General features: G+C 39.6%; 3 protein-coding genes across 6 annotated transcripts in view; 2 read left to right on the top strand and 1 right to left on the bottom strand.

The window, feature by feature from the left end:
* LOC123963926 (transmembrane protein 211) overlaps positions 1–9,164 on the top strand; it is a 98,388-nt gene extending 89,224 nt beyond the window's left edge. The window contains exon 3 of one of the 2 annotated variants that reach the window (XM_046041041.1): positions 6,722–9,164. In XM_046041041.1, the coding sequence (XP_045896997.1) occupies positions 6,722–6,948 (227 nt within the window). In that variant the 3' untranslated portion in view covers positions 6,949–9,164. The remainder of the gene's footprint in view (positions 1–6,721) is intronic. The other variant, XM_046041044.1, reaches the window with a different exon arrangement.
* Positions 9,165–9,332: 168 nt separating this feature from the next.
* On the bottom strand, positions 9,333–13,439 carry LOC123963925 (spermatogenesis-associated protein 22). Of its 3 annotated transcripts, none has more exons than XM_046041038.1 (8): positions 13,314–13,439; positions 12,887–12,979; positions 12,422–12,559; positions 11,927–12,119; positions 11,206–11,575; positions 10,981–11,098; positions 10,792–10,889; positions 9,333–9,831 (listed from the first exon to the last, which is right to left on the bottom strand). In XM_046041038.1, the coding sequence occupies exons 2-8, from the start codon at positions 12,924–12,926 to the stop codon at positions 9,640–9,642; spliced, it is 1,149 nt and encodes a 382-aa protein (XP_045896994.1). In that variant the 5' UTR covers positions 12,927–12,979; positions 13,314–13,439; the 3' UTR covers positions 9,333–9,639. The 3 variants fall into 3 exon arrangements, with proteins under 3 accessions (XP_045896994.1, XP_045896996.1, XP_045896995.1); XM_046041040.1 differs by having other exon boundaries at positions 10,981–11,095; positions 13,314–13,431; XM_046041039.1 differs by lacking the exon at positions 13,314–13,439 and adding an exon at positions 13,089–13,107.
* A 2,407-nt stretch (positions 13,440–15,846) lies between these two features.
* stip1 (stress-induced phosphoprotein 1) lies at positions 15,847–26,788 on the top strand. The gene is made up of 14 exons (XM_046041037.1): positions 15,847–16,002; positions 19,892–20,101; positions 20,191–20,332; positions 20,693–20,834; positions 21,151–21,313; positions 21,454–21,580; positions 21,974–22,076; positions 22,342–22,462; positions 22,615–22,711; positions 22,831–22,955; positions 23,057–23,093; positions 23,224–23,327; positions 24,750–24,922; positions 25,011–26,788. Exons 1-14 carry the CDS (start codon positions 15,994–15,996, stop codon positions 25,081–25,083), a joined length of 1,626 nt encoding a protein of 541 aa, XP_045896993.1. The 5' UTR covers positions 15,847–15,993; the 3' UTR covers positions 25,084–26,788.
* Positions 26,789–26,829: the final 41 nt, after the last annotated feature.

Here is a 26,829-nt window from a genome sequence, read left to right as displayed (position 1 = left end):
TAATAAGCTGGCGAGTCAAAGAGTACGAAGAGCATGTTGACACAGGAAGCTAAGAAGAAAGAAAGAGAGTGATCAAGCAAGAGGCTGCCGGACGTTGGTGGGAGCTTAATGAAAGAGAAGGCTGCAGGACAAACGCCGAGCTGGCCTTCTTTCTGTGTTCACAGTTGGACTAATAAGTAATATTGCTATGTCTTGTGTTGTCAGACTTGCTTGATGTTTGGCTTTGTTAGCAAAGTTTGTGACTTGCTAGTTTTTGATGGACTGTATTGATAACAAAGGCACAAATCGCACAAAAAAACATAATGACAAAAAAAACATGATCTATATATATACTGCAAAAACTGAGCTCTCAAAAACAAGGGGAAAAAAGCATTAAAATGGGGGAAATATTACTTAAAATAAGCAAAATTATCTGCCAACAGAACAAGAATATTTCACTTGCTACTTAGGGCCAAAAAAACTTCTCTAACATAAAAGCCACCTTGTAAGAAGAAATATCTTGTCAGACAAAAACCAAATATATTTTGCCTTCAATTAAGATAACTAATCTTACTAAGATTTTAGTTTTTGCAGTGTGTATATATGTGTGTGTGTGTGTGTGTGTGTGTGTGTGTGTGTATGTGTGCAAATGGCTATGCCTAATTGTATGTGCCCATATACTATAACTATATATGAATGTAATGAATGTATGTGGGTCACACTCGGTGTTTACTGCCCCAGGCTGTTTTTATAAATCAGCAGTATCAGCTTGCCTGATCACATCTGGGTTATTATTACCTACATGGGACTATACAGAGATCAGCTCACCTTTTCCACGATGATGAAAACATTAGTCCTTACAGAAAAAGAAAAGGGGTAATGATAAAGAATATGAAGGATGAAGACACCGTAACAGCAATTCTGATGTACAGCTTTGGGCCTGTATCTGTAATTAAGCAACTGTTTCCCCCCACTGTTTCACCAATGACAAACATGCCCGGCAACACAAACAAATGAGCTTTGTGTTGGTATATTTTGAGATTTATTAGCATTTTCTTGTTGTTTTGCATTCGCCTACAACCTTACCTGAAGAACGCAGACGTTATCCTTGGCAGAGAAGAAAGATATGAGGGGGGTTTGTTGTGTTGATGTCTTTGCTATGCAAGGTAACGTGACATCAAACAGGTCTGTGGCAATGTAAGGCCACAGTCTAATATGTGTGCTCTTTCATGTGTCTTTGAAGTGAATAGTAGCAGCAGATAATGTCCCTGTGTGGACAGCAACCAGATAAGAAGTTTCTATCAGGAGTGAGAATAAGCAGAGGGTGCTGCTGGATATAAGAGGATGTAACACCCAAAGGTCCACAGCGGTTCTGTGCTTCTTCTTTTAATGTTTTTTTATTTTCACGTCTGACTGCTCTTGTCCCAGTGGAGCTGGTGGTCTCCACCTGACTGTTTGTCAGGCTTGTAGGTCAGAGGAGATAAGCAAGGCATTAGTCTATTCTAATATATTCGAGTTCCCTCTTGCTGGCTGCATGGCTTGAATGTATATTGTATAACCTGTCCTGTCTTATTTTTCAGTGTCAGTGTATTTCTCTTGCTGACTTCTCATTATAAAACACTTTAAAGGGCCTGTCCTCTATAGAAGAGGACACAAAGACAGTATGTTAGTGAGCTAAGCTATTGTTCAACTGTAAATCCTCTCCCTGATCCTTGCAAAGGTTTAACAATATCATATTGTTTGACAGTGAATCTTTCTGCTTCAGTACAAGGCCACTGCACACCAGGTTTTACGGCGTGATGGTCGTCTCAACAGGCCGCTTTCTGTCTGGGCCAGGGTGACAATAATCAGTGCATTTAATATATTTTACGTAACTGTTTGCCAGAGAGTGCAAACAGACAGATGACACCATTGCAAAACAGGAATGAAAGAGCACTGCATCTACAATAGGGAGCCACCCATTTCCTGTCGAGTTTAATTCAACCCCTCCCATTGCTAACAGAGTTATGACAGTCAGCACAGGGTGGCAATAGAGTTTGATCCAAAGCAGAGGTCTTGGCGTCGTAATGAAAGAGCCTCACAGAATTGAATTTTTTATTAGTAATATCTTGGGAAGAATAAAATTGAGGACTTCTACATTAGATACAAGGTTATAAATGTCTGGGACTACAGTATATTGGATTTCTGAAATTTCTGACGAGAGTAGATTCCAGACGTACCAGATTTCTGCAACTGAACTCAGGCAGTCACATTGAAATGTGGCACATGAGTAATCCTATGATTTGTGTGTTTCTAGGCTTGTGTAATAAACTAAGCCAGTGATTTCTGTGTCAGAGGTCTGTGATGAAATTGATTCAGTGTCACGCTTGGACGCCAGGTTATCACACACCTTCCCGCCCCACAAACCCATTCAATCTCTTTCTCACTGCTGTGCACCTGTTTCACCGAGAGCAGCTTTCCATTTCTCGCTGCACCACTGAGAAAGAGATTCAAGGTTAATTTAGTTCATTTAGTTGTTAAAAGCGGTCTTTGTGTGGTAGTACCATGCTTTCTCCTCTGTTTTATTTAATTTGGCTTTTCTCATCTACAACCCTTGGATGCGCACACAAAAAACATTTATACAAAAAGAAAGAAGCAAGCACATAAAGGTATTTGCTATTCATTAGCGTACACAAAGGCTTCCGCAGCCTTGTGAAAACCTGTGAAAACAGCCGAAGCAACAATGAAATCTAGTGCTCTTGGACCCTTCTGACTGTTTAGTATTTCCAAATCGATATTTTACTCTTTCAGTCTGTGTACTCTTGAAAGCTGCAGAAGTGTGCATTCAAACAAGCTGTCAGTAAAGAGAAATACCGAAAGTAATCCAAGGACATTTTTCAAGATTAACAGACCGTAAGTACGTAAATGACAAATATTGAAGTCATTTAAGAAACTAATGTAGAACCACTGGTCTATTGGTCAGAACTGCCACTAAGCACAAGCTCAGAACCGTCTTCTTTAGGTTAAAATATGACAACAGACAAATGAATAAATGTGAAACAATAATGGGCAGTGAATTTACAGTAAACATCTGAGAGGCGTGTTTAGTTCTGCTATCTTTCCTATGAATAAACACACACTGCGACCCTCTTCTTTGGCACTGTGTGTAAAGTTTGCAATGAAACTGGGACACATTAGTGCCCAGTGAACTCGTGACCTCTCCATCATTCTCTCACTCCTGTCTGTCCTGCCTGTCTGTCATCTGAGCCACTATGATAGCCTCACGTGTGACAGCCTAATGTATTCAGCGGTACTCATCTGATTGGGTCTGACACACTTTCTCCACGCCTTTCCACTTTTATTCCTGTCTGTGGATAAAGGACGTGGCCAAGTTAGACGTTCCTCCCTGTCCTGAGGACCATTGATTGGAGGTTAGAAGGTTAGTAAACTGTCTGCTACTTGGGTCTATTAGGAGGTAAATGATGGGAGCACTCGTAGCTTTTTACTGCCTGGTGGCTATTGTGGACAGCTCTTTAAAAACCCCTGTAAGGGACTGTATAGAAATTAAGGGGATGGGGAGGGGGGTTGAAACATTTTGTTTGACCATCTCCATACAGCAAAAATAAAAAAAAATACATAGTCTCCCCCTATCTCTGACCCCTCCACCCCCAATCATTTTCATAGAGCCCCTAACTGCATTTAAATTTGAAATTTGAGTCTATCTGAGTTTACCCGTAACTTTCTTATGCATCTCTGTTCCAAGCTCACTGTTGGATGTTTTTCCAGTGGTTTTTTGTTATTAATAACAATAATACTTAGTATTATTGTGCTTTTATGTGATCAAGCCAGCTCTCTCAAATCATCACCTGCTGACTAACTCTTGGACGCCAATAATGTCAACAACACATAGACATTCAGTTTGCCCTGTCAAGTGGGAGTGCACCAGCACACTGCTCTCCTGGTAGCACATGTAATGAGCACCTTCAGTCTCCCTGCATGGCATCTTGGTGTCATGTCAGGCTCTTTCATCACACTGCCCATTCCTCATAGGATTATACTACCGGACCATATAAGACCTTGTTGAAATTAAGCTTGTCTACCCTGCAGTGGAAATTAGAATGATGTTTTCCCCATCTTAATTTCAAGGTTTGTCACACAACATTTACCTCATTGTTCTGCTTTATCCTGTACAGTATTCGGCTTTAGGCAATTAAACGAGTACCCCACCAGTTTAGCAATAACTATAACATTGTGAGTCATTGTCTTTTTATTCCACTTATTGTTCCTTGTCAAAAAACAGTGCCTACATTACCCACAATACAACGTGACTTCCAGTAGCTCAGTTGGAGATTTGGGTGTCTTATGTTAGTAGCAGCTAATGTAGCCTCGAGCCTAGCCTCGAGTCGACAGCCTAGAGAGGTCTAGTAAGCTCATTTCTTTCTAACTCCACACCTCCAGATTTTTTCTTTTCAGACTTGTAGTCTTCGATCTTGTCTTGAGTCAGCAGATTGATAAAATCCAGCTCTCACCCAGGAGGCCATTTATTGGTTGTCATTTATTAGTTAGCGACATTTATCAGACTACACCCATCTCTCTCTGAAGCCACAAAAGGTTTTATACTTTCTTTTTTTTTTAACAAATGCAGTAGTACTCTTGTAGACAGCCTTTGATGTGTAAAATCGGTGGAGTTCCCTTTCAAGACGTGCAAATGCACTTTGGTTTGGTTTTATCCCTCTCTGATTTGAAGGATTCCCTCTGATATGAGGCTGATTTTACAGTTTTTTGACAGACCTCCTCTCATTAAAGGCTTGCAGAGATCCAGTCAGCCTGAGCTGCAGCTTATCTGATCCAGACACCCTACCTGCATTCCCTCCTGGTGTGATTGATAAAATCGTATTGATTATTTGGGGGTTATACAGTGTTGTTAATTATTTATCCATTCAGGTTTTGAGCCCAAGCTTCCTTTAAATGCCATCATTTCAGTGTAGGAGGGATTAGGGCAGTGGGTTTGGGTTGCGAATGCACGCCTGTGTCTTTGTATTTCTTTCACACAAGCCAATGATAGTTTGATAAAGAAGGTCATTAAAGTGTCATTAGGCAGTGAGTTTCGAGCCACTGGGCCCCTGCAGATAAAACATGGGGCCACTTTGACAGGTGGGAGGGCTGGGTATAGGGTTGGGATACGCAAGGCTGAGAGGCAGACCCTCAATGAACTCCAATCTAGACAAACCACACTCAAGAAATACCTCTCCTTCGCCCATTCAGACCCCTTTCTTTCTGTTTATTCCCTGTCATTCTGCTTTTCTCATGCTAACAGTAAATCCTAAAGCCCCTAGTGTGCAAGTGTGAAAGCTTCCTACCTCACCCATCCCTGTTCTACTAACACAATCCTTCACTGCCCACACAAACCATGGATTTCACACAGCTAATGCATTGTAGCTCTCATATGAGCACTGTTTCTCACTGACCACGACGGCGCTGCCCTGGAAAGTAGGAAAACGGAAATCTCCTGAAATCAATACAGCGTAATAAAAGACGGTTGTTGTGTTTTCTCAAGAGCTAGTCACTATCACAACTTTGAGCTTTACCAGTAACCCCAGCTCTCCAAAGCTAAAACAACCATGACCACCTGGCATCGTAATTGAAACCCAGCCGGCACTCAGAATGACTAAGAGCAGCAATGATAGCCTGTAGCGCAGTCGATAACTGCTTGGCAGCATGGGCTGTGAGACTTGACTCAATTTGTAAAAGTGAGCTGCTCTTGGGCTGCATGGGGGACAGTGTCTGAGAAAGCTGATCGCAGCACAAGCGCGGGGATGTGGGGTGGTGGTGGGATGTCTTCTTTTTATGAAGCCCCAGAGTTTTAAAATGAGGAGTGCAAATGGATTTGAGAAGACATGAATCATTTTGCATTAGAAGTTTCTGTCAATTACAAGTAATCAGAGCCTTTGTTGTTTAATAAGTTAAAAGCTCTGTTCTGTCACCGTTGGACTTAAAAACTATCTAGGTCATGATTTATTTTTATATGTAACACAAAGCAACAATCAGTCAGGTCTCACTGCAAATGAAGGTACTTCAGGACTGATGAAGTATCTAAATTACACACTCAACTCTCAGTCAGACTGTTGTGATTTCGGCTAAACCTCTACTGCCACCAAGGGGCTCTTAGTTGGCATACCTATTACAGTATACAGATCTAGCCATCAGGATATCAAAGGGTTGGTTTACTCAAATTACAAAAATAATCAATCACATTTTCTCACTTCTATTTAGTGATGACTAGCCATGTGGATGGTTTTAGTTTTTTCTGCCACGGTTTTGGGACATTAGTGTCTGTCGGCTTTTTTAAAGTTTTAAATGGGACTATTTCATAAAAAGTACTTCCTGTTGAAACTGTTCAAAGTGGAGTGTGTAGATTATCCAGAGTAGCAGAGCACTTTTTCTTTTCAGTGTTGTGACAACCACAATCATTCACATTAATTCATACATTCATTATACTGAGGTGTAGGCGAAAATCTGGGACATATCTCAAACCCTGCATGGCCAAATATAACCTAAACAATCTCCATGGCCACACTAAACAAATGTGAGAGTATATTTTGTGTCTATCAAAGAATAAACTTCCCAATGAACATGTAATTTCAGAATCAACAGCATTTTTTCCATCTTGTTTTTGTACTAAACCTTTCCTTCAGCAGCTTATATAAATATACAGTCTGCTGTCAAACTCACTCTGTTTTCTCTGACTCTGTTTTCTCTGCAGTGTTCATCATGGCTGCTGGACTGCTGGTCTATCCCTTCGGCCTGAACTCCTCACTGGTCAGGTCCTTCTGCGGGGACTCTGACATCTATTACGCCGGCGAGTGCCAGATCGGTTGGGGCTACATGCTGGCTATCGTCGGAGTCATGCTCACCGTCTTCTTGCCCTTTTTTGCCAAATATGCACCAAAGGAGCAGCTGTCCCCCACCCCTTTACCCACGCTGTTATAGTGCATTGATACGTAGTCTTGTTTATTTCCCTCCTGACCACTCTCGCTAATCTGCGCTTGATGTCATGGAGAGACACCTGCATCCCGATTTTAAAGGCGATGCTGTTTGGGAAGCCCCACTCCACCAGTGATAACTGAAGCTGATACTCAACAACAAACACTGTCTTCCTCCATCTGTTATGTAATTAATTCAAATTCAGTTCCTTTAAATGGAACATTTTATGTTACAATAATCCTCTGTAGTTATTTTTACCCTCAAATCTATCATGCGTTTTCTGCAGTTTGACTTATCTGTTTTCTTCATGTCAGTTCTGGAGATGATGCAGTCAGAAAATGAAAGGACTGAAGCTAATTTCACATGATTTAAGAAAATGACCACAAATGTAACAAGTACTAGTAAAAATGTGATTTTTTCTTTCTTTTTTTGTGGTTAACAACAACATGTATAACATTCCAAAAACAGACTGGAAGTTGGAAAAGAGTGGAAGCATGAGATTGTGTGGCAGTATGACTCGTCCAGTCAAATAATGTTTCAATCAGAGGTTTTGAAGAACATTTGACTCAACGAGGGAGCCCCTTTGAATGGTTGCATCTCACCTCTTAAGGAGTTGCATCTACTGACAATGTTTTGTGCTGAAGCGTTTGGACTGTACATATGGTCTGGATTTAACAGAGCTGATGTTTGGGGTTTCAAAACACCACACTGAAAAGAGAACTCTGACACTTTGAAGGATTTTGGCACTCCGGACCTTTTCTGCCTTCCAGTCTTGTGACCAGGCAGTGAACCAGAGGGAGTCAAGAAGATGTTTCAGCTTTCAAAGACAGTGCATTTAGTAACTGTCACAAAGAAAAGGACAATAGATACAGCATAAGACCTGCCGAGAGGACAAACGGAAATCTCTTCTCATAACAAGGAAGAGAATCATAATAATAAGTAGTGGTTTCAGTGCAGTTGTGTGCTGGGATATTGCATCCTTTTGTTTTCCCCAGAATTGTTTGTGTGATGTAACTTGCTTGTTAAACATGCAATTTTTTTTTCTCTGTCTAAAACACACTATACTAAACGCTCTTTATCAGGAAAAAAGTATTGCAAAAGGCAGGGAGATGTAGGAATTTTGTCTCAAAAAAAAATGCATGATAATATGGGCTTTGTTAATGGTAGAACAATTGATCTAGATTTTAAATGTGATCTGACCAACTTGTGCCTTTTAACATAACAAAGACAAGTGTTTAATACAATTATCAGGTTATCATCTTTTTTGCTGAAAAACTGTGGATCCTGTTGTGTGATGTGTTTTTTTTTCTACTATATTTTTTCCTCTCAGAGGGAAAACATTTCTCCTGTACTTGATGCAGTATGATCTCATTAACTTTAGAAAATGTTCTGGAGGATAAAAAAAGAGACAATGTATTCTAATCCTTGGGGGTAATGGCAGAAAGAAGGGAAAAAAAAGAATAGCAGCGTACTTGTGTTCAATTATGGCCTGAGACATTTTTGCCAATTATCTAGAAGAGGTAACTTGAATTACTATATTAAAAGGTTGTGACATGCAGCTAACAGATTAATTCCTGGCATCCTTGTCTTCTGTGATTTTAAAATTGAGTGGTAGAGGAGGGAGCTGTACAAATTGAACTTCGCTGTTGGTTATCTGTGCTGAGCTGACACATTATTCGCATTATGTGTAAAACGTGGCTTATAATTAGCTCCTCAAATAAGCTAATGTGTTGCTGTGTTTTCGTCAACCCACTTCTTCTTTTAAGCGCTGGCACCATTCCTGTCATGTTCCAAGGACAAAATGTCTACTTCTCCACTTACTGTCCCTGTACACTGCCAATTTCATTAAAGCTAGACTCCCTTTCCTAGTGGGTGCTTATGTGTGTATTAGTGTTAAATACTGGGCTGGATTTTGCTAATGGGTTAATATTGAAATATTTCCCAAATTTGGGTTCCCATAATGACATGTCCTGACATTAAGAAAATTACTGTGATTATGTTGCCATATTTGGAAGACGGTCAGGAGAGAAATGTTGGTATTGTATTGGACCTCATACTGTGCTTGACTGTGGGAATGACTAGCGTGACTGCACTGGACTTGTTTCCAAATTTGCTGAACCATTGTGTGTATAGTCTCAGCACTGGTGAAACTGTTTAGGTAGAGTAGAATTATTGTTTTTTCCATTGTGATGTTTGACTGTAAATAAACTAACTGTACTTGATATACGCGTTATTCTTAACTGCCCCGTTTTTCAAAGATATATTTTGAGATATTACCTCATAGTGTTTGCTTTACCGGATTTAACCTCTAAACAATGTTTGCTGTTCTGTGAATTTTCTTTGTAATAAAAATATTTCAGAACTTACAAAAAGAGAGGCTTTACTTCCCGTTAACGTTTTGGTCAAATGAAACAGCTATTTATATATTTGTTTCACACATAAATACAAAAACATCTACGGCAGAACATACAAGTGAATTCAACTGTTCAGTGCTAGTGTATTTTGTTTGCATGCAACAAATGAACAGCACCCCCTACTGGTCAAAAACCTAAGACCTTAAACATGCTTTTTAAAACTACAGGGACTGCTGCTAATAATAACAGCTATATATTACTATATAGCATGGCTCGCATGTAACCTCATAAAATACTAGTATACTTTCTTCCTATCAGTACTGCTGAAGATTTCTACCCATGCTCAGACTTCACTGAGTGATTTGACCAGTGCCCTCATTTCTGCATCGCAGGCTTTGACAGCCTCCTGAGCGTTCCTCAGCTCTGAGGGCAGGCCGGGTCTGACGGACACACACATCAGGACATCTCTGCTGCAGTCATAGTTTCCCACACAGCGATGAACTTGACCACGGATGAGTCGGGGCAGTTCCTGCTCCTGTTGGATAAGAAGCAGAATTGAAGATTAAGTCCAGTCTGATTCCAGTGCTATTTTATTTTAGTTTGCCAAGCCGAATATTTCCAAAACGCCATTTAAAGAGAATGTTCACGGGTCAATATGCAGTAGTAAGTGTAAAAAAGGTGGCAAAAATACTAATGAAACAGAGGCAAAAATTTAACCACAGAAAATTCAATGAAAAGAACGGAAGCAAAAAGAAGAACCAAAACAAACAAACACTGAAAACTACAACCTCACAGCAAGCTGCCACCTCCTCCCTCCCTCTACTCAGGTGAAAGGTATTGCACTTTCTCAGCCTCACCTAACTAGAACCTACAGTACCACCTGCTCAGGTAAGTATAAGATAACCTGAACAGCATCAAATCATACAAATAATAAACACATTAAGTAAGATTTCTCAGTAACCGCTGAGTCACCTATGGGCAAAGAGGACATAATGATGTAAACCTGATTTCACTATCCCTCTTTGAGCAGCTCATCTACCCAGCCATCAAAGATAGAACAATAACAGAAAAGATCACACACAATAAATTCAAACCAAGGATAATGATGATAGTATCATATTCATACGTACTTGCACACATATTCACTGACAGGTTTACTTGAACAGTAAATATACAGAATAACCAAAGTGCATCATAATCATCATACTACTATACAAGTCAATTTTTAGGCTTTACAATTCATAGTTTATAGAGTATATATAACACCCTCTGTCCTTAGACCTGGGATTCGGGAAAGGAAAAGCTCCCAAAAAACCCTTCAACAGCAAATAAAAACATGGACAACACTAAGTCATTTTTAATAAACACCCTATATTTGTCTGACTGAAGCTAAGGAGACTTAGAGCAATTTCATGTGTGCAAATTTACATTGTCTCTCAGATAAACTCATGACACATCATTCCTTTTACTTCTTAAGCTTTTTATCCCAACTCACATTTTCATAGAAGACACACTGGATAACCTCCTTCCCATCTCTCATGAGGAAGTTCTTGGCTCCGTGGCGACCCAGTGTGACCGCAGAGTCTAGAGTAGCTAATGGAAGAGCATAGCCTGACAGTTTAATGGTGTTTAAAGATATTAAACATTACACATCAAAAACAACAGCAACCCCTAATCAACTGACCAAATATCTCAAATAAGTATGGGACTTTGTCTTTAAACTGGCTCCAGTGTCTCATGCCATCAATTACTGCAGTCAGGATTCTCAGTGAGTTTTCAATGGTTGGCTTCATTGTTTCCTGCTGAGCACAATTACAAATGATATGAAAATGAACAAGTTCATAAAACGTTAACGGCAAGTTTTTGAAGTCTTTGTATAATGTTATTTATTTTCCAAATATGTTTCTACCTGAATTCGAGTTTGCTGTCCAGTCTGAGGTTGTCTTGTGCCCCTGTTTCCCTCAAAGGTGGATTTCTGCTGCCCAAAGATGTTAGTAAACTTCCAGGAGTTATTTTGTGGCTGCGCTGCACAAGCAGAGGGCCTGCTGGGTGGTGGGACAGGAGGAGGCAGAGGTCTGGACTGCTGGAAAGACTGATGTGTGGGATTGTTCGGTCTGTAAGATGACGGCTGGCCCATCTGAGAGAACACAGTGTGGGGGGGTTGCTTGCTTTGTACACTCTCACTGATGCGGGGGACTTGATATTCGCTTTGTCTGGATTTAGCACTGGGGCTGGCATCCACTTGTCTCACTGGGTTGCTGGGCTGTCCCATCTTAGAGCTGAAAATGAAAATACATAACCCTTTTTTCACATATTGGGACCATGACTAAAACTTACTGTAAAATCATGGTTCAAACAAGAACCTTGTTTGCTGCCTGTTACAGCTAGGAACAAGGTGGTGGTATCCATATTTCTGTAAACATTTCCACCTGTTTTAAGGTGGAAAGGTGGTTACTTAAACTAACTTTTGTATTATTTCAGAATGTATAAATATGTAAAACTGTCATATTTAAACAGCTTGTGGGTGAATTGGGAATTTCTGATTTTTCAGCATTTTTCATAGTTAATAAACTATGACAAACGGGTCAAACCACTGACCATCATACTAATGGTTAGAAGGTCCACCATACCTTGTTCCTCCACCTTTGTATGGATGTGGTATGGGTGCATGTGTTCTCATTGAAAGGGCAGGTCCAGGAGCAGGTCTGTTGCTGCAGTACTGCTGCGGCGGAGTAGATTGGGAGTAGATGCCCTGTCTCTTCCACTGGTGGCTTTGTGGAGCACCAGAGGGCAGACCTGAGGCATGGTAAGATCCACAGGTACCTAAAGAAAGGTACATTCTCAGCAGTTTATAGCACCTTAAAGAGCAGGATCCACTATCTGCTGTTGTGAATGTGTATCTTAATTCATGTGGAGTGTCCTTGGTTTTATGTAAAATGGTGATTTTGAGCAGTTAGACATTAAACAACATTCAACAGCAACATTTCAAAGTATATTCACACAGTTGAGGGTAGAAAAATTAAGCTCACTTGCTATTTAAAGTGCACTTATTTTGTCCTTTGTTGTACTGCCACCTAGTGACAGAAATACTGTGGGAGCTTAAAGGGTCTAACTGAAAGCTTCACCTGATGTGCTGTGAGATGTAGATGAGCTGGTGTTTGCTATGTATTCACTATGGGAGAAAAATTCATTCTCAGAGGGAGCAGATGTCAAAGGAACTCTGTTTCTCTTCTTCTGGTTAAAGAGTGGCACAGGCAGGCAGCCTGATGGAGACAGCAGAGGAAACACATCTGAACACATTAGACTCAGTACATTGGACCACACAAAAATACGCCTTGGCGATTCTATACATTTAACAACCACATAATACCGTGTACTATATACTTGTTTTGGATATGGTACACCACAAAAAAGCAAATTCACTATTTTAGGATATTTTAAATATTATCAAACAAATCACCTCAATAACTTAAACTCTAGAACAAGCACAAAAAACATTTCTTAGACCACAAGACACTAATCATTAAACCTGGCAGAAATCAAAGCAACCTATTAATATGAGGAAAAGAATAAATCTGGAATGAACAAACCGGCTGTTGGCCTGGGCATCTGGTTTTCCTGTCTCCTCATTGTGGTTGATTAGAAAGCACAGCTCATCCAACTAAGTTAGCAGATGGTGTTAGCTAGATAGAGATAAGAAAATCGAAAAGACCTTAATTATAAGTGAAGTCCTGGTTTGCTTTGGTCACTCACTTGGTTTTAAAAGGTGTAGGTTAACTAAGTTGGACATACTTGACAATATTGCTTTGTTTTTTGTTAGTTTAGCAACAAGTGTACTGTTATCTAGAAGGTAGCTAGATTAACTTAGTTAGCTAAAAAGCTAGCGTTATTAACGTTATATGTAGACAGCTCATCTAGCTAGGTATCATTACAGCTGTAATGTACAGCTATCACTTGTAACGGTTCTTGCTTTGCTATTTTCTATGAACATTGTACATTAAATAATTACAAACTCACTTTGGCGACAACATACGACAAAATCTCTTTTCCAATTCAGCACTTTGGAAAGCAACACGCGCCAAAAGCTACTGGTGACTGATGTTGCCTTTGCGTTCCTCTATCAAACTCGGAGGTCCTAAATGCAACCCAGAGAGAATTCAGATAATTTAGGTCGAAAATACTGTCAACAGTATTTTTATTTTTTACTCAGAGCCCTGGTGCATTTTTAAAATAAGGGGGAAATTGTATTTGACAAACGTCACTGGTGTTACTGCCTCATGTAGTATGCATCAACTCCATAATTTGTTGACATATAACATTGATGTTTGTTAATCCCCACATTTGTATAGGTAGCCTAATGTAAGCAGGTAATCTTTATCATAAAACTAGGATATTTGATCTAACTATAGGACCTGAAACCTGTTTTCAATACAGTGAAAAACTGGTTTAAACTCTAGCAGTTGACCCAGATTAAAATACTGTGACTTTCACTGGTATGTATAACCACCTGCACTGTCAATGATAGGGTTACATTACACTGCATGACTTTGAAGAGATAAGAGGGCAGATGTTAGGAGAACGTCATCACACACATATACACACATTCTAGCCTATGTATTTTCTTTCTTGGTCTCTCTTGTTATCTGTCTCTGAATCCACCTGTGAATAAGTGCTAATCATGTGTGATCATTAGGCCTAGCAAATTCCCTGACTTGCTTTATAACCCCAACATTGCATTAAGATGGCAAATGTGAGTCCTGTCTTGCACACCAAGTTCATTCATATCCCTTTTTTATTTTCAAATGTGGATGGTAATGACTCAGCTAGTGTGATCTTGACAATATTTTTTTCTATGTGCAAAGTGAAACTTCGCACAGAATCCTAGGACAAATCACCAGATGTCACCATGTTTTAATTTTATTTTCAGGGGAGAATGAGAAAGCAAGGTAGAGAGTATGAGACATTTCCATCTTTGATACAAATTTTAGTCCCTCTCACCCATCCCTGATAAGACCATGCTAATTACAGGAAAACACAGAACACCCATTGCACATAAATGCTTATTAAAAAACTGGAGTGTACTAAAAATCTGTAAAGGAGACAGTCATGTCATAAGCTTCATCTCATTTGTTACAGACCATACAGCTGCTGCTCATAGTATGTTGTCTTGACCTCAATTTGACTCCTTGTGGAGTTTCAGGGGATGAACTTAGGTAAATAGAGATGGGGCATCTTGTTGGAGAGTCTATAAGGGGAGACAAGGGCAAAGGCTACAGACCTACCAGCTGTGCTCTTTGTTTTGCATAGAGCCTGGGGCTAATTTCAGCCTCAGCGAGTGTGTGGCCATTCTTTGATCTTGACACTCGGGCTTCTCCATCTTGTGTTTCCTCTGTCTGTGAATCCATGGCAACAGCAGCATGAATGGTCTATTCAGGATGGCCTCCACTACATCCTCTGCCTCTGACAAACTATGTGGCCTATCAAACAATTCAGTTCATTTATGCTGTTATATAAAAAATATGATATTTTTTATACAGTGTCTGCTAAAAGGTTATGCTACTCCAAAGACAATGTTCAGAAAGCATCCTGCAGTTATAATGGGTTGAGGTAAGATAGAGATGGTGCCACACATCAAAAACATGGTCGTGGAAAATCAAAATCAGAATCACTTTTATTGGCCAGGTAGGCTATGTGTAAAATTCAAGTATGACCCCAGTTGTACATAGAATAAGCATAAATAAACAGGACAACAAGCTCAAAAAAATATACATAAACAACTATGAACCGATATACATCTATAAGCATAAACAAAAACAATAACATGTGCAGATAGTACAAGACAATAGTGCAATGGAGCAGAGTGCAGAGAATGCTGGGATAAAAATATTTATTTATTTTTATGTATGGGTAGATGTGTACATGGATATGAGTTCTAACAGTAGTATATCCAATATGAACAGCATGCATAGATTTGTTTTGAATGATTATATTTATGTTTTAAAAAAGAAACTAAATTTCAGCAATGAAAAATATAAAGTAAATCGGGACAACATCTGTAAATCGTTTGATGATAATGTTATAACACATGGTGTAATATAATGATGGCATATAAATAATGAACATAGATGATGACACCATATGGCGGCACCATACACAATCTACTAGTTTTACCCCTCAATGTATTAAGAGATTATTTGTGTTTATGCCCTACCAGGCAATGATTAACTTTAATGATTAGAACTATCAAATTAAGCATGAGAGACGTAATGGCGGACCTAAGCATGATATTATTTGCTGCTTTGAGATTTTTCCTCTCACTTCCAGCCATGGTCCCTAACTAACGTTACCTCATCGGTCCCCAAATGCATTATCAGTCAGTTACAAGTCTTCAACTCAACTCAACTGAAGTAAAGTGCGAGTACCTCAGATTTGTACTTAAGTACAGTACTTGAATAAATGTACTTAGTTACTGTCCACCGCTGTTGGTGAGTATGAAACACATCCGTAGAATCTTCCTTAACCTTCTGGAAGTTTCCGTTCCTGGGCTATATATTGTCCCTCACGACACCCTCACTGGTGCAATGTAAATCTCAACGTTGATTACGGATTTTTTACATCCCAAACTGGCAACTTGTACGTTGTTCAGGGGGAGGTGCTAGTACGCAGTAGTTTCTGGAAGGAACCTCATGCTTGCACCATGGAGAAAGTGAGTGTCCTGCAACTATCTTTATAATTATTATAAAACCTACATATTTAAGAAATATCGATTCATTTCTCCGAATTACTTTAATCTGAAGTCTCTCTAACAATAAGAATTTGGAGGTTAGTGTAGTTAACCCCCTCTTTACACCAGGACTGTTTGCTAATATCAGACAGCTAACTTAGCTAGCTTGTTATTTTAGCTTCAGTCTGGTAGTAATGTGTTGCAGCTGTGTGGTCAGTGTTGTCTGAATGGCTTGATAATGTCACCCAAAACGTATTTTTCGCAACGCTAGTCTTCAGTGTAAATTAACATAGCTAAACTCAATTTCCGAAAAGTGCTAACGTAGCTAGGTTAACTGTTTTTTCCTGAGTGCAAGTTACGGATGTGGCTAATTTATGACTGCTCACGACAAGATTAGCGTTAACGTTAATTGTTAAGCTAACATGCCCTCCAAGTTGTCACAGCTGTTTTATTATCACGGTATGGTTTGCCAGCTACTACAGCCCATGTGCATGCCTCGATATAACAAAGCAGTTCACTAAACCCTTAGCAAATCACCGAACAGCTAACGTTAGCTCACAGCGTGGACGCTGACATTAATGAGGTGACGTGCAAATGAAAGCCGTGATTTAGCCGTAAATCCCTTGTGTTAAAATCGTGTATCACAAGACCTACAATTTAAACTGCGGCAATCCGTCTGTAGCACATGGTGCAGGAGTATTTTTGGATCGGCCACAGCATTGTCTTCAGTAGCCTGCACTCAGACCGGAGGAGCGTTAGGTGCACACGGCACCGCTGTCATAGCTACAGCCGCATTTTGTCGACAACTGCTGCGTTCTCTCGAACGTTCTGCCGTTGGACAGTTCAAGTGATCCGTTTGATTCGTTCACTTTGAGACTGTACTTTTTTAAACGCATTACAACACCTGAGCTGGCCAGTCATCATAACTTATCTGGCAAAGCCACTAAACACTACAGGCCAGAAGTTCTGTGAAGAATTCTGTTATTTTACATGGTGATTTGCTAAATCATTCAATGTGAACAAACATTGACAGTCATGCAGCTTGTTTCTTAATTGTTATTTACCTTACTGTTCCACTGTGTGGTTACCTTAGTGTTATAACGTTAAAATAATTACTGGTCACCTAAAGAATTTTGTGTGGATTCCTAATGACTAAAAGAAGTGTGCTAGGATTTCCTGATGCTCCAATGACCATATCCAGTAGAAAGCCACACCACCTCACTGAAATTAACCTTCTTGTGCATTTCTTGCTTAAGTTGTTGTCAACTAAGTGTTATCTTAAGTTTCTTCTAATAATACAGTGCAGTCTTGGTTTTCCAAGTAGGCAGATGCTCACATGGCTTTGGATCATACTTATTGTGACTAATTTCACTGAATTATAATTTATCAGTACAGCTGGTTGGATGATCACGTCAACAATTGTGAAATATACAGGAATAGTAGTAGAAACAGTAAAGTAACACATAGATTATCATCAAAATTAGCAAGTCAACAACTTTGCTAACAGCCAAATACAAGACATAGCATTATTACTTAGTAGTCCAAATGTTTGAAAGAAGGCCAGCTTTTGCGTCTGTCTTGTGGCCTTTAATTTCACAAAGCTATCGCTGATGTCAGGGAGCCTCTTGCTTGTCATTTTGTCTTTCTCATCTTGGCTTCCTCCATCAACATCCTCTCCTGTCTCATCACCTCTGCCATTACCTAATGTTATGTCCATAGATAGAGCCCGGTCGCCCAACACCGGGGCCACTCTCCACCAGCAGCAGCATATTGTTGCAAGAAACTTGGATGGCAAGCTAGCCAACAAGATGGGAACCGATGCAAGAGCACTTACAATAAACGTTGCAGATGTCCAAGTGTATTATCTATTAAGTTTGCTAACATCATCTCAGGATTTATAGCTAGCGGCTAAACCTTTGTATGTGGCTGATTTTGCTCGAGTTGACAACTCTGCTAACACAGGCAAACATCAAGCAAGCGCGACACCACAAGATACAACAAGCTAAAAAATTTGCAATTCCCAGTCCAACAGACAGAAGGCCAGCTCTGCATCTGTCTTGCTTTCTTTAATGTCAACGAGTAAAAGCCAGTCCGATATTTACTACTGTCTTGTCGCTTGCTCATCACTTTTTTCTTTTCCTCTTCTTAAAATGGGTCACTAAATATACTTTGCCAGCTGTTAATATATCTGGGCAGCAGGGGTGGAAATTAACTTTTTGGCTCAACTGCCAAAGTGGCTGGTAGATGAGAAAATCCACAGGCCAAACATATTTTTACTGACCAAAATAATAAATTGCCTTTTTGTGTCACACATACATTTGTTTCCTTGCTTTTAATTGAGATAGTTAACCTCATGGTTCTGACAGTCCTTTTTCCTCAGCATCACAGCTTTTGTGGGATCAACATTTTTTTATACAGTCTATGGAGCATACTCCTTGATCTCTGGGGAGGACAGCTGGGCCATTAGAAGATCTGACAGTGTGTCAGACACTAACCTGGACAGCCAACTAATTTATGTTCTGCTTTAGCCTCCTCTTCGTCTGCTTTGTTTTGTTGGTTTGGTGCTGCACCTCCTAAACATTATAATGGCAGGAAAAACCCTGTTAATATAACCCAAGAATTATTATAGAGAGGATATTTTCTTTTTTTGCGTCTTAATGTACTTTCAATAGCATTTACGAACCAGCATATATATATTTTTTTCACTCCCTTCTATACAATGAAGTTTGCATCCCTAAATTGCTGGTTTCCCCTGGCATTATAAGTGTGTTTTCACAGCATTTCAGCCAAACCCACAGACAAAAATGATGCTTCTATGTTTTGGTGTCATTAACGGGCATGCTGCTTCTGTCCTCTGCTCTCTGTGTTGGTGTTTCAACAAGATGGGGTCTCAGCGCCTCCTCCACACACATACACAGTCATATGGAGTCAGCACGCTAGCAAGAGCTCGTCACCGTCAACCGACTCTCAAAAGTGCAACCACACTAGCAGAAGCTAGTTCGTTTAAGACTTTGTCGATGTGTGGGTGGAGTCAGATATTCTGTTGTAAAAAATTTAAATGCTGCATCCGGTCAAACTTTGTAAAGAAGGAGGAGGGTCGCCCACGATAGTAGCCTCCGTCAGATCCTCTTCTCACTGTGTTTTCGAGCAGCATATGGAGGCTGTCCTGCAGAATATCAGTGGGAAGAAAGTATCAGTAATCAACTACAATAACCTGTTTAATTGGGTTATGGTTTAGACCCACTGTTTAGGCCCACATATTTACTGCTACAGTTACTACCTCCCGATGGAGCTTGCTACAGTTATGCTACATTCAGATATTGGGCGATGAGATCATGGATAAGGCCTGATGAAATCAATTTTAATTTGCTGATTTTGTAAATCCCCCCCCCCCCCCCCCCCCCCCCCCCCCCCCAAATTCTGTTGTCTGTTTAGTCATCAGAAAGAGTCTGTAATCATGTGGTGGCTGGATAAAATTTCAAAAAATCAATAATAAATATTACATAATGAATCTATATCAATGAAGTTGAATATTCAAATGTATTTGCAATTATTTATTTAATTCACAATAAATGTATTACAACAGTAATTTATAGGGCCGTTAATAGAGTAGATTGTACCTGTAGGACTGTGGATGTGCACTAACAAAATAAACACAAATGATCTCTCTGCATCACTGCTGCACCTGTCTGACATGAACAGCTGAGTGGTTGTCAGTTTTGTTCTTCAATGCTGCCAGTAGCAGCTGCAGAATATGTCCTCTCTCTATTGGGGATTGTGTCCATGTGCATTTGTGTAAGAGTGGGCAGTAAAACTGTATTGTGAATTTGTCTCTTAATGCTTAATTTGATTGTGTCTTCCTGTCTCATAGGTTTCAGCATTGAAAGACCAGGGCAACAAGGCGCTAAGTGCAGGGAATATTGATGAGGCTGTACGCTGCTACACCGAAGCTGTGGCCCTTGACCCTTCAAACCATGTCCTGTTCAGTAACCGCTCAGCTGCCTACGCCAAGAAAGGCAACTATGAGAATGCTCTCCAGGATGCCTGTCAGACCATCAAGATCAAGCCTGACTGGGGCAAAGTGAGATGTCATTTGCTTTGCCATTATGTCAACTAGTAGGAATAACAATTGATAAGGCAATTTACAGTTTTTCAATTTTGATCAACCAGGGCTACTCCCGCAAAGCCGCAGCATTGGAATTTCTTGGCAGATTGGAGGATGCTAAAGCAACTTACCAAGAGGGACTCCGGCAAGAGCCAAATAATCAGCAGCTAAAGGAGGGTTTACAGAACATTGAGGCCCGGCTTGCAGGTAGGAACTGTTGAATTTGTGGTGCCTTTAATTCTTCATAAAAAGTGCCAATAGAATGTGAAAATACAGTGTGACTCACTTTTCCCGCCTACGTGGGTAGAGGATTTAGAGATGACTGCAGACAGAACAGACACTAAAGTAAAATAACATTGTGAGTGCTCATGTTTCAGAAGGAGAGTAGGCAGTCCACTTGGGTTTTGAGTGTTGTGATTCATTCAAACAATGCACAAGCAGTAGGGGTTACAGAGGAGAGAAGGCTCTGAATTTAATCCTGGACCAGTGCAAGATGGGCGTGCATTCCGAGTAGTTCTTTACGACCATGTAAGATACACTAATAAACATGAATTTTTGCTTTACCAGAGAAATCAATGATGAACCCCTTCGCCATGCCCAACTTGTATCAGAAGCTGGAGAGTGATGCTCGTACTCGTGAGCTCTTGTCAGATTCCAGCTACAGAGAACTGCTAGAGCAGCTCAGGAACAAACCATCGGAGCTTGGAACGTATGTGCATTTTAAAATATTTGTCAGTTTTAACAACAATCTCTGATTTAAGACTGAGAAACAAAGATTGTTAACTTTGGGTTGGCCTACAAATTAAACACATTATCACACGTAAACATAAAGTCAGGAAAAGTTATTGGATAATGTGAAACATCATCTTCTGTGTTGTCGCTTAATCATCAATAACATATGCATAATACAGAAAAGGGGAAATTAGAAGACATTTGAATCAAAAATCAAGTTAATTTGGAAAATGTGCAGTAGCCCTGAATACTGTGGAATTAGAAAGACATTTGGTTGCCTGACTGTTTTGCAGAAAGCTGCAGGATCCCAGAGTGATGACTACACTCTCTGTGCTGCTGGGACTGAACCTCTCTGAGATGGAAGAAGAAGAGGAGCCCACTCCTCCTCCACCCAAACCCAAAGACACTAAGCCACCTCCTCCCAAAGAGGAAGACCTTCCTGAAAACAAGAGAAATGTAAATCAGTTCATTATACTTTCCACTGTTAATGAGATTTCAATCATTTTGCCTCTTATGATGAATCCCTTCTGAGTTTTTTTTTTTTTTTTTTTTTTTTTTTTTTTTTTTTAACCTTTACAAATTTTCATTTTTAACAGGCATTGAAGGAAAAAGAACTTGGGAATGCTGCCTATAAGAATAAGGACTTTGAAAAGGCGCTGAAACATTATGAAGAAGCAGTCAAACATGACCCCACCAACATGACTTACATATCTAACCAAGCAGGTACTTATTCTCACAAGTTGGTAAACAAATACCAGCCTCATACATTTGAGCCAATTGACTAATATTATGTATACATATAATTCAGAATTTCTCATATATAGAAATAATGTTGGTTGTCCAACAAGGAAAAATTCTTGGATGGAAAAAATCTCTTCCCTAACCAGACTCCTCAGGGTTTCACATCCTTTAAATACAAACGTTGTTACATTATTGATGTGGGCTTGGTAGGCCACTGACTGAATCGCTCCGGAATATGAAATGTACCAAAATATTGACCCAACAACTTCCTTTTATTGACACCAGTTCAGCTCATTTTAACTGGAATTAAAAATGTACATGATTATAACTTTTAATTGAAATGTTAAGTATACTTGTTTTGTATTATACCTCCAGCTGTGTACTTTGAGAAGGGAGAATTTGAGAAGTGCCGAGAGCTGTGTGAGAAGGCCATTGATGTTGGCAGAGAGAACCGGGAAGATTACAGACAAATTGCAAAGTGAGTTCTATAAGAAGTTTGTCTTTTTTGTTTTCTTTTCTCAGAATGTATTTAATCTGGATGGGAAACAACATGCAGCTCACCAGCACTTGATAAGAGAAATTGTATTATAAAAGAACCATTGGGTGGCAGTCTTGCTCTATGATGCCACTACAAACCGGCCAAAGATGATGTAGTGATGAAGTTGGATTGATGTCAAATCATTACATTCTGATGTAATAACATGTTTATCTTCATGTGCCACGTCCTTCTCTTTTTATTATAGGGCCTTGGCTAGGATTGGCAACTCGTACTTCAAGCAGGAGAAATACAAAGAAGCAGTTCAGTATTTCAATAAGAGTTTGACGGAGCATCGCACTCCTGACGTCTTGAAGAAGTGTCAACAGGTGCAGTGAATGCTGATTTCCTAGTTTCCTTCTGAATGGAACTAGGCAGACTTATAAAGTTTTAAGTAGATTTCAAGTAGTCAGACCTGTATGTGGACAGGGAATGTAAACATAAGTGGGCACTTAACTTACACCCTTATACTGTCCTGCAGGCAGAGAAGATATTGAAGGAGCAGGAGAAAATGGCCTACATCAACCCCGAATTAGCCCTGGAAGAGAAGAACAAGGGCAACGACGCCTTCCAGAAAGGTGTGTGTGTGTGTGTGTGTGTGTGTGTAATAGTTGTGGCGCGTGTTGGTTGATCATGGTCACTTGACTCTTCTTTTTAAGAACTTATGTGAGACGAACACCTCTTTTCCTTCCCACAGGAGACTACCCCTTAGCCATGAAACATTACAGTGAGGCCATCAAGAGAAACCCCAGTGACGCTAAACTCTTCAGTAACAGAGCTGCCTGCTACACAAAGCTGTTGGAGTTTCAACTTGCCCTGAAGGTACGTCGCATCCTTAGCATGCGTCTTTGTGAGTCAGTTAATGAGATTCTAACCTCTTTATTTTATTGCAAAATTAACTCATGATCTTTTTTATTTGTCAGGATTGTGAGGAGTGCATCAAACTTGAGCCCACCTTCAGTGAGTTGGCAGCTTTGTATTTATTACAATTTAACATTTCAATTGAAGAACTTTAAGTAGTGTTTTATACTCCTTAACTATTAAAGTTTACATTCTGTTTAACACCTAATTTAAACGCATCTGTCCACAGTAAAAGGCTACACGCGTAAAGGAGCTGCCTTGGAGGCCATGAAAGATTATTCAAAAGCCATGGATGTGTACCAGAAGGCTCTGGAGCTTGACTCATCCTCAAAGGTATACTACACATTTTTCTGTCTCCACTCAAGCATGTCACATTATGAGCATGAGGACAGGTAGTTCGTTAAAATGTATTTTATTTTAAGTATTTCTTCATTGCGTTCATGTTAAAAGTAATTTCTGCCCCTCTGCTGTCATGGTAACGTAACATTACACTGTGTGTCATCTAACGTTCGGCTGTTTCATATTTTCTATTTAACGGCCACATATGGGCGAGAAAACAGCTGAATCTAACACTACAATCTGTGACTGCACAGTCTGTGAATCGTTTCAGTTGTTTTCTTTGCCCCACAATGATGCAGAAATACATGTGATTATCATACTGCATTACTCAATATTGAAATAAATCCATGTCAGTCCAATAATTAGTTTTAAGTAAAGTAGCCTAATTAATGTCGTTGTTATCACAACACATCAGTGACGTGGAAATTGGATTTATTTTAAGATATGCTACTAATGTCACTGATTTATTGATTAGACATGTTTTTGATATTCATTTTGGATAAATTGGTATGTTAATCAAGTAATGGGCAACATTTCTTTCTTTAAAATACACAAAATTAGTCATTAGATTAATCAACTAATCGAAAAAATAATTGTTAGATTAATCGATTTGTAAAATCATTATGTACAGCCCTACGTGTATCATCCCAGGATACACAGAAAAGCCTCTTGGAGCCATACCATAAACCCAACAGAAAGTTGACCATTTTGAATTTAATAGTAAAAGTTGTGCTATCTATGAGTTTCTGTCAAAATGTGTCTTTGGTGTGGCGTCAAATCAGTGATTTACCACAAAACAGGAAGTTGTTCTTACTTCGCTGTACATGCTCATATCTGTACCAAATTACACAAGAGTCACATCCTGAACACATTGACATGCCAATATTGACGCAGTGTCATAGTGCCATATTTGCAACAGGAAGTAACCTCTGTTACAATCATCACGTTCAACTCTTTCATGAGGCGTCCAAAACGTGTGATAATTCAGAGTTTTGTTGACGACCTCCAGCAACTGCACAACAGCCGCAACAAGCTCCAATGTGCGTCTCGGTGCTAGGGCCATTCCAACCCTGCATGCAGCTTTAATTTACTTTACTTTTACTTGATACCCAAGTAATGTAAAAAGTGATTCTTGTTCTTTCTTGTAGTAATAGGTTCAATAATCTGTCACCTTTCTGAAAACAGGTAACATGGTAGTTAAATCCAAGTAGTTGTGTATATCTGTAGGGGTAAGATGACCATCAAAGTACAATCTGAGTCAATACCGAACACCAAAATCTATAAACAAATCAAGAAGTTTGACATTGCATGACATTTTGAAATATTCTGTGTTGATGGCGTATAAAGTCTCATCTCTCTTTTCCAGGTAATAATGAAATTAAGCAACTGTTTTTCATTTGTCTTCTCCACATTTAGGAAGCCACAGAAGGCCTGCAGCGCTGCATGGTCAGTCACGCCACAAGGAATGACAGTCCTGAAGACGTGAAGAAAAGGGCAATGGCTGATCCCGAGGTGCAGCAGATTATGAGTGACCCAGCCATGCGCATGATCCTCGAGCAAATGCAAAAGGACCCCCAGGCACTTAGCGAGTAAGTTTGCCAACTTTTTTGTCACTTTCTGTTTGCATGCAGAATTTAATGATTGTTAATGACAATTTGTTTTCTGTTTGATCCTCAGCCACTTAAAGAATCCAGTAATTGCTCAGAAGATTCAGAAGCTCATTGATGTTGGACTGATAGCCATTCGTTGATAAGAACCAATATCCAGATGTGTGAAGAAACTCCCAAGACAACAATGGAACAATGTGGAAATCCCTCCAAAATATCACGTCTCTTTTCTTGCCTTCAAATTCAAAATTATATTGTCTTTAGTCTCACTGAGACTTAGTGTGTACGTTATGTTTTTTTTTTAAAAAAAAGTTTCAGAACTTTACAGTGTATTTAAGAAAGCAACTTGTATATCATTTGAAAAACTTAAGGACACCAGAAAACGTCATCTGGAAACTGCAGTCATGTGTACAGAAGCTTAAATTCATCTTAAAGTCAACAGCACAATTTAGTGCACCAGCACGCGAGTTTAGGGAGGGGAAAGGGGAAATCCACCTTGAGGCTGTTCACATATCCCTATTGATTCATGGTTTAAGGAAATGAAACAAAAAAAAATACACTTTCTGTACTCAAAAATCAAGATTGGAATGTAAATCACAAATTGTCAACATTGGACGTTGTTCTGAACTCTTTACAACTTAACTAAACATGGTGCTTTAAAATTGAGGCGTGAAGTTTGTTGTCCCTCCATGTTTCCTTTCTTTTGGTCTTCTCACATGTCAGGTGGAAAGCTGAATCTTCTCGCCACTTATAAGCATGTCAGGTATTTTTTTTGTTTTTGTTTTTCAGCCCTGCTGTCTTTTTCTTACAGGTTGATATTTGTACAGCTTACATCAGGAAAGCGTTGAGCGTTTCCTTGATTGTGTTTGAGAGGATGGATGTAGACAAATTATAACTGGGACTTGATGGATATTACTCATTGCCTTTAAGATAGGGATATTTTGCCCCAATAAAAGATTTAAGATGGATCCTTAACGGTTTATTAAACAAGTTCATACAGCAATTAAGGCTCCCATGTTATTGCTTTTCTGTGTTAGCAAAAAACAAACAAACTTGGAGGTAAAGCTCTTGTGCCAGTTCCAACAAGAATTCCGTGGACAATACACTGCTCTGTGAGCAGGAATTGAACTGGCACAACAGTCCTTGCACAGTGTCATGATTGTCTGGTTTAAACTTTGTTCAGGAAACTGGAGCTGTGTCAATAATTGAAGTTAAAGTAGATATTTTACGGGCTCAGATTTTGGTTTCCCAAGCTTGAAACTAGTGGACTGCTGTACAAAGTGTGACAACTTCAATATTTCAAGATAATGGGAATAATGTGACAGATTTGGGTGGATTTACCTTTCTAAGCAAGCAACTAATTGTTGAGGGTTCGCAATTCTCTCACTTCATGATGCGTCTTAAATGTTTGTCAGCTTGTCTTAGAGTACTGAAGCCTCAGTGCTACCTGTCGCTACTTCCTAATGTGTGTTTTGCGAAATTGTGCCAGCCCCCACAGCGGCAGACCTGCTTAGCTTCTGTTTTCAGAAGGGATACATGAGTGTTAATATTGCTGACCATCATGCAGCCTCAGACACCTCAAAGTCACCACATAGTCATAGTATCTCTGCTGTGGTTTCTAAGAGCGACTCAAATATATTAGATATTAACTGTGACACATTTTTTTTTTTTTACATTTCCACAGCAGAAATTGGGGATGTGGGCATTTTTACCATCAAAGTCCTGTTGTAACCATAAACTACATGCAACAAGCGTGGTACTCTCACATGATGTAAAGGAAACTGTCCAAGAAGTGTAATGTAATAATGGAAATCGGTTTTACTCTGAAATATACAGTATCTGAATGTATTTTAAAGGTCCATGGTGGCTTTTTTTTTTGTCCAAGAAGA

Source organism: Micropterus dolomieu, linkage group LG23 (assembly GCF_021292245.1).
Source record: "Micropterus dolomieu isolate WLL.071019.BEF.003 ecotype Adirondacks linkage group LG23, ASM2129224v1, whole genome shotgun sequence".
Classification (NCBI taxonomy): domain Eukaryota; kingdom Metazoa; phylum Chordata; class Actinopteri; order Centrarchiformes; family Centrarchidae; genus Micropterus; species Micropterus dolomieu.
The sequence above is the reverse complement of the archived record's forward strand: the minus strand, read 5'-3'. Positions and strand labels throughout refer to the sequence as shown.